General features: G+C 53.6%; 1 protein-coding gene across 2 annotated transcripts in view; it reads right to left on the bottom strand.

The window, feature by feature from the left end:
• Nucleotides 1-15,268, bottom strand: part of PLXND1 (plexin D1) — a 66,906-nt gene that overhangs the window by 13,049 nt on the left and 38,589 nt on the right. For both annotated transcript variants that reach the window (XM_064724513.1, XM_064724514.1), the window contains exons 18-26: nucleotides 14,378-14,653; nucleotides 13,332-13,481; nucleotides 10,344-10,458; nucleotides 9,241-9,348; nucleotides 8,463-8,575; nucleotides 7,204-7,311; nucleotides 6,539-6,669; nucleotides 6,031-6,229; nucleotides 123-269 (exon numbers count right to left, since the gene is read on the bottom strand). In XM_064724513.1, coding sequence (XP_064580583.1) covers nucleotides 123-269; nucleotides 6,031-6,229; nucleotides 6,539-6,669; nucleotides 7,204-7,311; nucleotides 8,463-8,575; nucleotides 9,241-9,348; nucleotides 10,344-10,458; nucleotides 13,332-13,481; nucleotides 14,378-14,653 — 1,347 coding nt within the window. The remainder of the gene's footprint in view (nucleotides 1-122; nucleotides 270-6,030; nucleotides 6,230-6,538; nucleotides 6,670-7,203; nucleotides 7,312-8,462; nucleotides 8,576-9,240; nucleotides 9,349-10,343; nucleotides 10,459-13,331; nucleotides 13,482-14,377; nucleotides 14,654-15,268) is intronic.

Here is a 15,268-nt window from a genome sequence, read left to right as displayed (position 1 = left end):
ACCCTCTCCTCTTTTTGTCTGGGTGGGTCCTCCTCTCAGCAGCTGTGCAGACCTAAACGCTGTGAGCATGGCATCTCCCTCTCAGCCCAGCTCTGGGGAAGCTGCAGCACATGGCTACTCACCCTCGGCTTTGCCTCTATGTTCTCCCTCAGCAGCCACTCCTCGTTGAGGGTGTACCTGGCCTTCCCTGTAATGGCATCGATGGAACCCTTGTTAATCTGCTGTTTGATGGCACAGATCAGCAGGAAGAAGGGCTCTCCAACTGTCTCCTGGGGAAAAGAAAGAAGACCAAGTCAGCAAACTGGACCTGCTCGTGACAGGTCCATCAGCAGCACAGCAGGGACAGGCTCTGTGTGGACAGTGAAGGTGCCTCTGCACACCAGGGAGCAGGACGAGTCCACCCCAGGTGCTGCAAACACCTGGTGGGCGCCACTGCCTCCCAGCTCCCACCTGCCTCTCTCTGAGGCTGCTCAGAAGTTTTCAGACTTGTGGCAACATGACAGCGCAGATGGGGAAGAGGACACAACAGCCAACAACAGCCGCAGGCCGTTTTTGGGGATGCTGTAGCTGTCAGCATCAACACACCCCAGCCAAGCTCTGCAGCAAGCACCAGAGCTGTGGAATGCCACCGAGGGCTGTGCCAGCCCGTGCTGCCTCAGGGGCAGAGCTGGGGTGCTGCTCAGAAGGCAGGGGCATATGCACGGCTGTGCTGAGCAGGGACATGCACACATGATACTCAGCAAAATGCAAATGTGCATTAATTTACATGTGAATTACACAGGAACAGGGAGAATCTAGCATACTGTGCTACAGAGATGCTTCCTGCAATCTGACAGGGTGCAGACTGTACAACATGCTGCACTCAGCAGGACAAGACAGGGTTGGTGTGCACAAAAACCCAAGAACAGAGATATTTGGGCACCCAGCTTTCTAATGAACATGTCAGGCAAACCCCTCATTGCACAGCCTGGCTTGAACTGAACTCCATGGGAGTCAGCCCACAGTCTGGGCCTGTGGCTCTGGGAACCAGCGCTCATACTTCTCATACCACAGCAGAGCCCTCATCACAGAAAAACAGAGGATCAAGGTCAACAAGCTGTTCCCATGTGACAGCAGGCAAACACACCATTTAACTCCTTACATTCATCAAACCTAAGTTCATGGGAGAAAGGTGAACTGTGGCACTCCTGCAGCAAGAACAAAAAATATAACAGGGAGCATCTATTTCTGATGTGATTCAGCTACGCAGTTTAAAGCCAAATTTCTGAGCCACTTCTGCCTGCCGCACTGATGTGCAAGGGAAACACAAGCTATTTTCTTAAGGAACTCTTCAGTGTTAGAGTACACCCCATTCTCCCTAACGCTCACTTTCAATTTCCTTCCAAAGAGGCAAGTGCAAATTCTGCACATTTATGCATTCTGAGCCTCCCCCCTGCACACACAGGCCTGCCATCTGAGAGCCTGCTCAAGACAACAGATACCCCACGGTTTTGATATTTCTCAGCTAGGAACTGCTAAATCCTGTTCAATCTGCTTCTTAATTAAAACTTGGTGATTCTTTTATTCTAATTGCCCTATAAAATTGCTAATTGCTAAAGCAATTAGTTCGATGTCAATTTGGATGCGCTGCATTTGGTGTGGTTGATGATAGGGTGATAGAGCAGGGCTGTCAGTGGGCACACGCCGTCTGTGCCAGCAGGGCACTCACTTCCTTGTCAAGGGGAACTTCATGAATACTGGGAAGCTCCCTGGGTCTGCTGCAGGGGTTTAATGATTCCTGCAATGCTCCTGTGAGCAGGCAGCACAAAATGGGCTCAGAGCAGGGCTGTGGGTGCTGGAATGCAGGAAGGCATGGCTTTCAGAATGGAGAGGAAGGTGTGGAGTCAGGAAGTGGAGAAGCTGAGCATCACAAGGAGTGAAGAATGTGCAGAAGACACAAAGAGTTCATTTTGGAGACAAAGGCAGAAGCAAGATATAACAAGGGGACAACACTGACATGGAGATCTCCTCGGGCTGCAGTACCACTGCCCTCATCCTGCAAATTGCAGGACACCACGGGCTATCCCTGCAGATGGGATCATCAGTCTCTGACACTGGCCATGCTACCAACAGGAACCCTGCTTGTGTCCCATTTCAGCAGGGACAAACCTGAGGCTAAACTCAGGGCTGGGCTCTGGAGCCTTCCCATCCCTGCCACGGGCAGCTCCAGCCACAGGGAGACTGCAGTCTCCAGAAACCTTAAAAAGGGCGAGTCCTGCTGATATGGGAGCTGTCATGGGTTGCAATGAGCATGGGCTGCGTGGGCCAGGCTGGCCCTGGGGCACCCCCCTGCTCACACGAGGCTGCCCTGGGGGTCACTGCAGCCCCCTGCGGGGTGCACGGGCAGCACTGGCCCAGGCCAGATGTCCCCACAGGGACGCAGCTCCACTGCACACAGCGCTCCTCCGCCGAGATGCTATTTCGGTTTGGCTTTTTGGCTTTCAGGCTCAGGAACCGTGGGATGTTAGGGAAATCTGCAAAAGTGCTAATCAGACAGCGAATTTCAAAGCGGGGAAAGAAGGGCTGGCAGGCAGGGACTAGAGATAAAATGGCAAACTTGTGAAACCTCCAGCATTGTTCGGAAAACTCATCTGGAAAGGAATCAAAACTGTCTTTGGACTTGGCTAGTTAGGAGAAAGGAAGTTTAACCAGAAGAGATCAGTGCTGATTCAGGACAAAAAAATACTTAAAAAAACACAGTCTGGGGCCTTTTTTTCCTCCTATTGTGAATGTATTTTAATGAGACTTCATTTTCATTTTTGACTGAACTGTTATGGGCCCTTAAAGCCACCCAGGGCACTGAAATAACTGCAGTAATGGAAAGCACAGTTCAGGCTGGCAGGACTTGAACTGTTCCACGCACACGGAGCGTGGGAGGGCTTCGGTTTTATATGCTTGGGAAAACAAAAAGGTTTAGAGCACAGACTGGATTCACATGCTGCTGCCCTATTAACACAACTCTGACAAGTTATTATAGATGTCCTCCCAGGAACACACTACAGCCATTTCCAAAATGTTTTGGTGAGCCTAGGGTAGGAACAGCACAGAAAACAGCTGCTTATCATAAGCGCCTGCTAAATTTGGGACAATTATCTGTTTGCATTCTGTGAAATGAAAAACCTCCATCCCACATGCAAAACTTGGGTAAGCTTGGACCCAGACATAAAAGCCAAATTCCAGAACCCTACTTTTCCTTTAACTCCCCAACCCTGTTAGGAGCCAGGCACAATGGTACCATGGTAGCTCATGGAGAAGGCTTTCTTTAAAAGCTTTTTCCACCAAAACTGTAGCACAAAGTAGAGACGGGGACCATTTCATCTACGATTCTCACTCAGTTCTGCAGCCACAGAGTTCTGCACTGACTGTGCAAATGCTGCAGGTCTCCTCTGAGCCCCCGTGCCTCGCAGCAAGCCCCTGCCAGCCCATCCCAACCCCTCCCACACTGAGCCAGCCCTGCCAGTGGACTCCATCGCCTTCAGGTGCCCTCCACATGTGCAGGCACGAATGCCTGTGGCCAGCAGCTCCTTCCCAGCTGAAGACAGCTCCTTCAAATCATTTTCCCCCAAAACACAAATGGACGGGCTGTTAGGCAGAGCATTAATGCGAAACAAATGTTTTGAGCATGTAGCGTTGACTTACAAGGGAAAATACAAGCACTTGGAATTTTTCCACTGCACAACGGCGGGGACTTTCACAGCAGCTGTTTCAAATAGACATTGTGATTAATGGGGATAATTCAGGAATGAAAACCAGGCCCATCATCACATGTCTGACAGAGCAGAGCTACAGGCAGGCAAGCCTTCTTTTTAACCAAGAAATGCCTCTCCGAAGGCAGCAGAGTTTGATCCTTAGGAACACAAGGCACATGGGAGGCCTTTGGCTATCACTGCCATTTACATCACAGCCCTGAGCTGACACCAGCCGTGTGGAAGGAGGTGCTGTCTGTTCCACCACAGCAGCTCCGTCCTCATTTGTGTGGTGGGGAAGATGCCAGCTCTGCTGATCTGGATCAAGCTCCTGTCCCTTTGCACAGCTGGGCTTGTGTCACCTGGGATAAATTTTCTCTCCAGACACTCCTGTCTGATCAATTTATTTCCCTTTTCATATTTCAGGAGCAGCTCAGTGTCGCCTCTGATCCCACCGTCACTGTGGAGCATGTGAGATATCAGAGTCTCCTGGAAATCAACTTGATTGTGCATTTGCTTTCAGAGATGGGAAGGAGGCTGCAGCAGCGCTCTGCAGTGCCATGGCTTCAGGCTGGACATGGGAGCCCTGGAGGGGACTGCAAACACAGCGTGTAGCCTCAGCCCCTGCCAAGAACCTGCTGCAGGTGGATGAAAATGCACATTCAGCCAGCAGCCCAGCAACTCTGCAAAGGACCCAGTCACCTCACAGGACCTCACAGCCCTGCTCCCACCATACCCTGTTCTCATCCTCGCTCTGCAGGCTGGGGGAAGCCAGCTCACAGCCCACAGCTCACAGTCCACAGCTCACAGCCCACAGCTCACAGCAGCACTGCCCAGCTCTGGGGATTGCCACAGACCCCCGGGCACAGCCACAGCTCCCTGGGCATGGCCACAGCCCCCAGGCACGGCCACAGCCCCCCGGGCACGGCCACAGCCCCCAGGCACGGCCACAGCCCCCAGGCACGGCCACAGCCCCTGGGCATGGCCACAGCCCCCCGGGCATGGCCACAGCCCCCCGGGCACGGCCACAGCCCCCCGGGCACGGCCACAGCCCCTGGGCACGGCCACAGCCCCCCGGGCACAGCCACAGCCCCCCGGCCCCAGCCCAGCCTGCATGTGGAGCTCCTCTCCATTAGTGAGCCGTGTAATGTGCTCAAGCCTTCAGGCCCACGTGATAAGGCTCCACTTTCCTCTTTTTCTTTTTTCCCTGAGAAAGCCTTCTTGCACAATGTCCATTTTTAGCACAAGCTGGAGCTGGATCAGATGCCTCACATGTGGTCTCCCCTCCCCAAAAGGGAAAATCAGCACTTTTTTTTTCTCCAGTGGTTAACTACAGGCACAAAATCTGAAGATTAAAAAAAAAATTACTGATTTCCTCTTTTCTATCCTTACAAGCTGGGTAGCCGGGCTACACTGGCACAGTCATCCTCATCCACTCCTGTAACTCTTCTTTTATTAGACTGGCTAACTGTGTCGGCTAGAATGAAAGATTATGAACTACAAAACCACTGGCTTTAGGACAAAAAGTGATCATCTGGGATAAGAAGACATCACAATATGTATGCAGACAATACAGAACCACTTCTGTGGATGTAGACACTTTGGGAAAAGAGATTTTTTCAAAGGCTTTTTCAAGGCTCTTCCCGTGGGCATAATGGGGTATCCTCCAATTAACTGCTGTGGAATCAATTAAGTTATTGCTCAATTCTTCTGGGGAATTCCAAACAGAATTGGCAAATGCTGGAGATAAAGCACTGAGCAGATGGACTGCTGATGGCTCTGAGATGCCAAACATTTTCCTGCTCATTACCAAGAGAAGACCTCAGCCTTCTGGGACAGACACCCCAGCTCTCCTGCTCAGATCTGTGCAGAACCACGAGGATGCCTCTGCACAAGAGGCCCCACACACCAGTGGGCACTGACACAGAGCAGCCCCTGCCGTGGTGCCCTCGGCCCTTCTGAGCCTCCCGAGGCAGACACACTGACTGGCCACAGAAACAGCACAAAACCACGTGGGGCCCAAAACCTCCAGCCACTCTGCTTATTTTTCAGTCCCCTATGGCTCTTCTCAAGCACAGTGAAAATGCTGATCCATGCTCTGGCTACCATGAAGACTAAGCTCACCAAAATCCTGGGCAGAACTGGAGAAACAACTGAGCTTCAGGTTGCTTTCCTACACGTGAATCATTCAGTTTGCCAAGTGCTAGCGACCATTTGAGTGGCACTGCTAGCAAGTGTCAGGTCCTACACTACCCCCTGCATCCCTCATCCCTGCTCCCACCACAGCAGGGACTGGTTCTCTTACTCTGAGATAGCTGTACATGCAGATGGACATCCAGTTGGTGAGCATCTTCTCCACCACAGATTCTGTCCTCCTCAGCATAAGCTTGGGGTTTTTGGAAGCTGAAGCATCTATTAGATCCACCAAGAGGTCCTTCATGATGCTGGTGTAATACTCCAGTTTCCCATGCAGTGCAATAGTAAGCAGGGAGGCCAGGTTACACCTGAAACACAGAATGATACAGGACTCAAGCCCCAACGAGACTGAAGTGCTGACTGGCACTAAAATACCCAACACACAAAGGCAGTCTTTCAGACACTATTCATGAGCCTTCTTAATGGTGTTAGAAATTCCAACCCTCATTCAGTGCTGCAGGACCTCAGGTCAGCTTGCACACTCTTACTGCCAAATCAGTGAGTGCTCTTCAGGGTTTAGGGCCACCCATCTCTAGCAGAAATGTGTAGGCAAGTGTGACTCAACCATCCACTGAAACACACAGTCCCAGACAAGTCTTTGGTTCTGAAGCCTGTACCTGTCTCTGACAGCAAAGTCCTTCTGTTGCTCGAGAGCATGGACAAATACGATGAGAAAGTGCTTGTTGTTGAGTAAGGTGGAGAACAGAGAAATTCCTTCTTCCATGTTGGGTCTGCAGTTCTCAGGAACCTGAACAAAAATTTAGAAGGCAGACTAAGAAAGCCCTGCTTGTTGTTTTCCTCCACATTTTATCCCTCCTGAGGGCAGGGACACCCCTACTGAGCACAGAGATACTACGCAGAAGAGCCCTTCCCTCTACCTGACACAGCCAGCAGCTTTGCTGGCAAGGAACACCAGCTGGGTCAGTGGCAGTGGCCATTCCTTTCTGTTCAGCACTCCTGAGCATACCTGGAGCACTGGGGCCAGTTTGGGGCGCCCCACTAGGAGACAGATGGAGCAAGTGTGGCTGAGGGCTAACAAAACAATTAGTGGCTGTACAAGGAGAGGTGAAGAGGGCTGGGTTTGGTCAGCTTTCAGAAGTTCTAGGGAAACCTTACTGCAGCCTCAGGGTTACAGAGCCAGGAAGGATCCCAGGCCAACGCTTCTCCACAAGAGCAGATTCACAGATCTGCCTTCTTCAGCCAGCCAAAGCTGATCCAGTGCTGGTCTGTGTTCACGGTTAGCCACACCCAAAAGTGTTGGTTCTGTTAGTGGGTTACTCACCTTCCACTCCCCCACCAGGAGTGGATGTGTTTCCTGCACCTGGGAGCCCACCTGCGAGCTGAGCTGCTGGGATGGCAGGATGTAGCACTCCTCGTAGAGAGAGGAACACTGGAACCAAGCACAGCGTTAGGGGAGGGCACCTGTGGGCTGTGCCCCTCAGGGCAATAAGATGGGGAGACATGTCACTGGGACTAAAGCCACCCATTCCAAAGACATGCACAGGGCTGGCTTATGGAGCCTTGAGACACTTTGCAAGAGCCTCCTGAATGAGCAAACACCACAAGGATGGGGGGAGGCAGACGTCTGCTCAGACGCAAGGCTGCGAGGGCAAGAAGACTGCAAATAGAGTAATGTGACAGCTAGAAAACTCCCAGAAGAGAAAGCTTTACAGAAGACTATATCAAAATAGAGGAGTTCTGGGTGTTTCAACATATGTAACTTTTAAAACAGATGGGATAAATGTTTAAATATCTAGCACTTATATACCAGCCTGAATCTTAAAGCCTCTAGTGTGCAGAGATATGGAGACTGGGTAACAGAAAAACCTGAGTAATAGCTACTAATGAAATACTCTGCAGTCATAAATCATCATCTCAGTCCTCAGCACTGACACACAAGTGCCTCGGGGGTGAAATACAGCTGCAGTGAAGGGCACACAGCCACAGGCGGAGCAGCCGGGGACTGAGCGGCGGCACCAGCACGTCTGCTGCAGGACCCGGGCACACAGACTGGGACATCCCACTGGGAGCACCACGCACACAGCCTTGGACAGGCAGGCAGGGAGAGACAGAGACATCCAAAGAACTCCCGAGGACTGGCCGAGCTGCTGGGAATGCTTGGGGGCACCCTGCATGGGACAAAAAGCCCCTCTCCTGATTGCCAATTCACCCCTCAGCCACCCTTCAGCCTCTGCTGAATGGAGTGGGGTGACACTGGAGCCCTCGGGAGGAGACCCCAGCACTGTAATTGTGTGAGAGCTCTTTCACAGGAGGTGTGCAATGGCCCCAAACAGGAAGCCAGAGCAACTCCTGGGGCAGCTGCCGCCAGCTTCTGTCATGTGCGAGCAAGCCCGATCTTGTGTGACACCCCAGGAGGTGCGGCTCCACTTCTGATGATAATTAAGGTTGAAATATGTGACAAGTAAATACATAACAGTGGAATGATTTTGTGACACTGTAAAGGCCCTGTAGCAGAGCCCTAAACTGGGTGGGACATATCTGGGAGCAATGAGGAGCCCGTGACACGCGCTGTCTCCTTACTTTGGGGAAGAACGTCCTGGTGACAAAGTGCTTGTACTCCAGGAAGGGGATTCCCTGGCTGCGGTTTAGCTCCTTCGTCAGGTCTGTCATGTCTGTCTGCAGCTCTGCAAAACCTTGTACAAAGAGACCCACAGATGGTGAGAGCCCAGTCCTTCATCAGCCGAGAGAGGCTGGCACTGGAAAGCAGAGCACATCCCATCTCTGCCCCTGCCATGCCGTGCCCTTGCGGGGGCTGAAGCCGTTTGCTCTGAGCAGCACATTCCCATGGGGGTTTAACCATCAGCCTGTACACCTTGCCCAGCTTGACAGAACATTCTCTGCCCCAGGAGCCCCAGTGCCCTCGGCACAGGATGTCAGCTGATGTGGCATGATCATGGACTGTGGGGTGGCGGGTGCCAACACCTGGAACACTTCTGCCATTGCTCTACGAGGAGCATGCTGCAGTTTCTGTTGCGCCCAAGAGGAAAGCACGCTGAAGGTTGGTGTGACCTTCAAGCAACCCTCGGACACAGCCAAGGGCCATCAACCCAGGGCAGAGAAGCTGGTGGCACTGGAGATCAGTGGCTTGTCCAAGCCAGGCAGCAGGACAGTGGCAGGGCCACACTTCCAGCCACTGAGCCTCATTCCCAAACCCTGTAAAAACTCACAGGCGATCACAGAAATTCTCCTACAAATAGTTCTATAAACTTCTACAGAGCACAAGGTGAATTGCTTCAAGCCTGCTAACCTGACATCTTGCTCCTAGCCATGGTTCCTCGGCACCCAGACAGTGACTTACCTTTGCGGATTTCCTCGCGGATCTGCGACTCCATCTCCTCCATCTGGAGCAGGGTTTTCTGCCAGTAGCGCTCAGCTCTGCGGCTCTTTGTGCAGAACACAAAGAGAGCTGGAAACGAGGAAGAGAATAAGCCTTTTGGACCCGGGCTTAGGAGCAGCTGCAACTGGGATCAGAGCAGTTCTCCCTGACACAAGTGCAGAAAGCTAAACCCAGAGTTGGTTTCACACCTACCACCAGACTGGTATCTGCTCAGGCAGTTGTCGATTATCTGTAAATAAGTAGAACCAGCTGGAATTTAATGATCGTGCTGTAACTGTCATCTTCAATTTAGGTCTGGGCTGTCGGTATTCAGCTTAACTGTGTATTAATGTGTTCCAGCTGATTAATGAATACAGAATTGAGGACGTTTGCCACCTGTATTACAGTGTTCATATCTGACAGTCTTCCCATGCCTCCAGAAATATGTTTCTAATAATGGGTGATACAGCTAGTAAATAGGGTGCACTAGAGCCTTTGTTAAAAATAAATTAAATCCTTACTCTAAAGCCCTCATCTGCTGTGAACTGGCAGGTTTCTTGCTGCGCAGTCATTCTGGGCATGTGATGAGCAGGGACCCTAGCCCAAGGACAAAGGTGTGCAGCAAGCTTCCAGCCAGGTACGTACACTCATGTGCCTGCTTCAGATTTGCAGCTAAGGATGCTGGCTCTGCTCTTCCTACTGGGCCAGGCACCTGCCACTGCTTGCTCCTGATGCCAGGATCTTGGCCTAAGAGCACCTTTAGAATGGTCTGGGACAACCATGCTGTGACCAAGATCAGTTTCTCACATCCTTCTTTCTTTTGTATTATAGTAACTACTAAGTATTTGGGGAAAAGGGTAAGTTTATAAATATCACAGGTTGAAGTAACAGAGTTGAGCTGTGGTTTCAGCCAGGAAAAGCTCTGTGCTGCAGGGAGCTGTGGCCCTAGCACAAGCTGTGTGCCATACCTGCTGCACCCAGACTAGCTTCAGGTACTGGACAACTGCAGCACTCAGAGCTCACGCCTCCACATGCAGAGAGAAAAACCTTGCCACAGCCTGGAAACATCTCTTTCTTTCCCTTACCTACAACAGAGAGGACCAGCAGGATGCTGCAGATAACGATGGAGACAATGATGGCGGTTTCTCCTCCCCCAAGGTGAAGCATGGCAATTGTGTAGTTGAACTTTCCGACTTGGATCTGAGGAAGGAGAAGGAGGCAGGAAAAGCAGGAGCTGAGCAGCAGGTTGCCAAAGGGCGGGGAGCAGGGAGGGACACCGGGCAGCACTCAGCAGACCCTCACTCTGAGCGAGCTGGCACAGCCCCCCAGGCCCGGAGCGAGGGAGGGAGCCGGGCTGTGCCCCTCACTGCCACACCCTGGGCATCTCCAGGGAGCCCAGCTCCCTCCTGGGCTCTGGGCATGCCAAGGCCACACCAGCAGGCTGTGATGCTGCAGTGGTGCCAGCCCAGCACCAGCACGGGGCTTTGGTGGCAGAACTGCAGGTCCCGTGGCCCCACTGCACCTGCCCCAGGAGAAACAGCCCTTTCCTGGAGAGCCCCTGGCACTGCCCAAGGCTGCCTGTGCTGCTCTTACTACAAAATCACTTCCACTAATCATCAGCTTCTTTATGGCTCTGAACAGCCCTTGGAGGCCTGCTGCACTCGCTTTTCTCCTCCCAAATCAGAACGGCTGCCACCCAGAAGAAGTAGGGTTAAGCAACTTTAAAGTCCTTGAAATACAAATAAACTAAGGGAATAAAAACAAACTAGACCATAGCCGAGTAATGATCTTGTGGCTAAAGCAGTGAAAGGGGTGTCAGAAGGTGCTGGCTCTGCTCCCAGCCTGTACTTCTTGTGACAACAAGCACAAACCACTGGAGCTCAGTCCTTGGGTCTCCTGATCTCCAGAAGGGAAGAGGCCAGCATATATCACAGGCTGGCAAGTTACTGGGTGCCGTTTACAAACAGCTCTTTGGGCCCTTGGGATGAAAGGATTCCACAGCATCATCTGATAAGGAAAACTCATGACCACACAAGGCTTTCGCTTCTGGAAATGTGAGTTTCACTTCTCCCAAGGAACGAGAAGTGAGAGAAACTTGGGAAAAAAACCTTGAAATTAGGTGGGAAAGAGCTCCAATATCTTATTATTTTAATTAATCACTCGATTAATCAAAATTAATCTTGATTTCCTGTGTTATGGAATGCCTCTGGGAAAGGTGCCCACTGGGGTGAAATTCCAGCAGCTCTCAGCCACTGGACCAAAGCTGCCCACAAGCAGGATCTTCCACCACCTGCACCACCAGACACAGAGCTCCATCCTGAGGGAAATCCAGCCCTAGCTCTGGGAGCATGGGTGAGGGCATGGCTGCTGCCAGGGGAAGGCTCCAGGCACTGACAGCTTTGGTCTCTACCCTGGCACACTGTTCAAGAGCCATGGTGCTGGCCAGGGACATGAGCCACAGCACTGCAAGAGCACCCGGGCAGGTTCACTCAGCGGCCTCACAGCCACACGCCCAGCCTCAGGATCTCCACTTTTTCCCTCTGAAATGCTGCAATGAGGCAGCTCCTTAAGGTGTTTTGAGTCTTTCTTCCCTCACCAGCTCAGCCTTTCGCATTTTTCAGAGAAAAAAAATCCCTCAGCTGCTGTTTAATTCAATGCTTAAACTGTTTGGTCATAAACAAAGATGAGCCTGAATGTCTTGACAAGTCTCTCTAGTGTAGCTGGAGAGCTCTACTCAACACTCAGTGCAAGTCAGGCAAGGCCCCTGCAGATCCTGCCCTGTGTCACCAAAGCCATTTCTCGTGTGTGACAAAGCAGCAGCCACTCGTGGAATGGCAGGCAAGGGCCCCAGCCACACAGGTATGAATATAAGCAGATTAACTAGCTGCACCTTCATTGCTGGTGCACTCTGAACACCCTTGTGATATTTAGGGCTGGGTATCACTCTCCTGCTTCCTGGGGACTTGCCGTGGTTGGTTAATGTCACACCAAGACTAGCAAACTCAAAAATTCCTTTTCTTCCACAAAGGAATTCCCCTGTTTCTCAGTTCTTACAAAAAAAAATGTTTTTAAATTACTCTGTTTAAAATTCCTGTTAAGATGACTCAAGAAATTCTGTTACTTCTGCATTTCCATGTTTCCAGTTTGCAACAGAATTTCATACACCTCCGAGTGCTGGCAGTAAACGGGACAATCCTGTCAGCAAACTGGCAGCGCACTGTGCCTCTCTCCTGGGCAGCCCAGCTGCAGAGCTCTGCAGCTGCCTCCAGCTCTCCTTGCCCTCCCTGCCCATGCCTCAGGCCCCCATCCATCCCCTGCCAGCACACGGACTGGGAGAGGGCAGTGGGGGTCTCCCATGGGGCTGGAGGCATTTTCTCTCCAGATACACAGCCATGGTCACATCCCTGCGTGGCCGCGGGCTGGGTCTGACATGAGGGAAACTGAGGCAAGCACAGCAGCTCAGTCCAGCCCTCTGGAAAACAGGACAGTAACAAACTGTGGGCAGTTGCAGACACAAAGAGAAACTGCAGCCCTGAACACCGAACTCAGCAGCGAGAAAGCAGCAGCCTTTGGAAGCCCTGAGTGCTGCTGTCACCCTCCCGTCAGGGACCCAGCTGGGTGAAGGCTGGGCTCTCATGGCCACTCACAGCCCTTCTGCTGGTGGGGCAGAGCCGATGGCTTAGAGCTGCAAGGAAATCCCCAAACACATCCCATGAGGAGCAGGAAATCAGTGCAGGCGACCACACCTCGCCTGCCTGAGGCCTCAGTGCGCCTCTCAGAGCTGAGCAGCGTCCCCGGGCACGGCGCTGGAGCTCAGCGGGCAGTGCTGGCTCGGAGCAGCCCTCAGCCCAGCCCCTGCAGCCTGCTGACCGCTGCCCTGCGGCAGCACAGCCTGCTCTGGCCGCTGTTCCCCTGGGCAGCCTCCTGCAGGGCGAGCTGGAGCTGGCAGGGGTGTGCAGGGCGAGCTGGAGCTGGCAGGGGTGTGCAGGGTGTGCAGGGCGAGCTGGAGCTGGCAGGGGTGTGTGGGGAACACAGGGTGTGCAGGGACCCCCCTGCCCGCAGAGCCCACTCACCGTCACCGGCAGCTGCCTCTCCGAGGAGCTCAGCGACTCGTTGATGGAGCAGTGGATGACTTTGTCTGAAACAATCTGGATCTCACACGAGATCAGGCCGATTTTCACCTGGTATTCATTGCTCTCCAGGCCCAGGCTGTCAGGTTCTTTCTAAAGGCAGGAAAAAAATCAGGATGTCAGGCTGCAGCATAGCAGTCAGAATGGCAATCGATCTTCCTGCCTTACTTTCCATATTCCCTGCTGTTTTGCAGACCTGGGAAGACTCTCCCTCACCAAGGACATTTTTCCAGCACTCTGCAGGAAAGCCAAAACCAGGCCATTCCCCATTTTCCTGTTTCCCATTCTTCACTCAGCATGGGGCATAGGATGAACAAGCCCCTCATGGAACCTGGAAAAATCTGCTTTTGATCGGACCTGCTGTGCATGGAAGATAAGGATGTAAGCACCCATCTGGGAGGGGGGAAGGATGTACAACGGAGGGGACAGCCAGGGGATGCGCCTGCAAAGCCTGAGAAAGGGGGAGCACATTTCTGGAGCACGTTGCAAACCATTAGGATATCCTGCAGCAAACAATGGCCTTTGAATTACTATTGCTCATTGTCCAGGCCAATCAGCTTCTGCACCCCAACTTCCTTGTGCGCTGAGCTGAATTCAGTAGCCAAAAGAGAATGAATGATCTGTTACTGCAGGAATAAACACCTATTGTCAGGCCCTTCTGCAGCACCTGCCTGGTTTCAGGCCAGGGCATTGTAGTTCTTTTCCACATGTCCAGTATTTCATTTAGCCCCTTGCTAGAGCACCCTCCCCAGGCAGCTCTGGCATCATGCCTGAGAAGGCATCCCCAGACCATTTCCTGGGGTGGAGAGGTGCAGAAGCTGCAGGCTGAGCCAAAATCAGCTGCTCCTGCCACCCCAGTTCCCATCCATGCCTTTCTCTGTCCTGTGTCTGTGGACAGTCCCCGTGCTGGTACGTAGGACTGAGGAGCGGCCCAGGGTGGAGATGGCAGCACGCAGACAGAAGCAGAGCTGTAACCACCACCCTCTTACATGTATGACCAGAGTTAAGGGCTCGCCAGGATGGTGCTTGATCCACTTCTCCTTCTTGGCTGTGGAGAACTGGGGGTCAGCGTAGTAGCCCAGGCTGAATTTGCTGACGTGCAGGGCCTCCTCGGGGTACATCTCCTCATCCAGGGCCGAGCGCTCATCAGCGTAGAGGCGCCCGTTGAGGTAGAAATCCACAGGGGCTGGCTTGGTCCCCGCAGTGACGTTGGAGGCAGCTGGAGAGGGGCAGGTGATGGCCGTGTCCGTGTGCACCTTGCAGCGCTGAAAGAGCAGCACGAGCCCGTCAGAACCCAGCCCAGAGCGCTCCCAGCCCGCCCCGAGGCACGGCCAGGCCCGCGCCTTCCCAGCTGGAGCAGGCACAGCCCTGCTCATGGGGCACAGCCCTGCCCACACGGGGCACAGCCGGCCCACACGGGGCACAGCCCTGCCCATGGGGCACAGCCCTGCCCATGGGGCACAGCCCTGCCCACACGGGGCACAGCCGGCCCACACAGGGCACAGCCGGCCCACACGGGGCACAGCTCTGCCCACGGGGCACAGCCGGCCCACACGGGGCACAGCTCTGCCCACGGGGCACAGCCGGCCCACACGGGGCACAGCCCTGCCCATGGGGCACAGCCGGCCCACACGGGGCACAGCCAGCCCACATGGGGCACAGCCAGCCCCATGGGCACAGCCGGCCCACACGGGGCACAGCCGGCCCACGGGGCACAGCCGGCCCACACGGGGCACAGCCCTGCCCACGGGGCACAGCCCTGCCCATGGGGCACAGCCGGCCCACACGGGGCACAGCCCTGCCCACACGGGGCACAGCCGGCCCACGGGGCACAGCCGGCCCACACGGGGCACAGCCCTGCCCATGGGGCACAGCCCTGC

The sequence above is a fragment of the Zonotrichia leucophrys genome, chromosome 12 (genome assembly GCF_028769735.1).
Source record: "Zonotrichia leucophrys gambelii isolate GWCS_2022_RI chromosome 12, RI_Zleu_2.0, whole genome shotgun sequence".
Classification (NCBI taxonomy): Eukaryota; Metazoa; Chordata; class Aves; order Passeriformes; family Passerellidae; genus Zonotrichia; species Zonotrichia leucophrys.
This window is presented reverse-complemented; position numbering and strand designations above follow the sequence as displayed.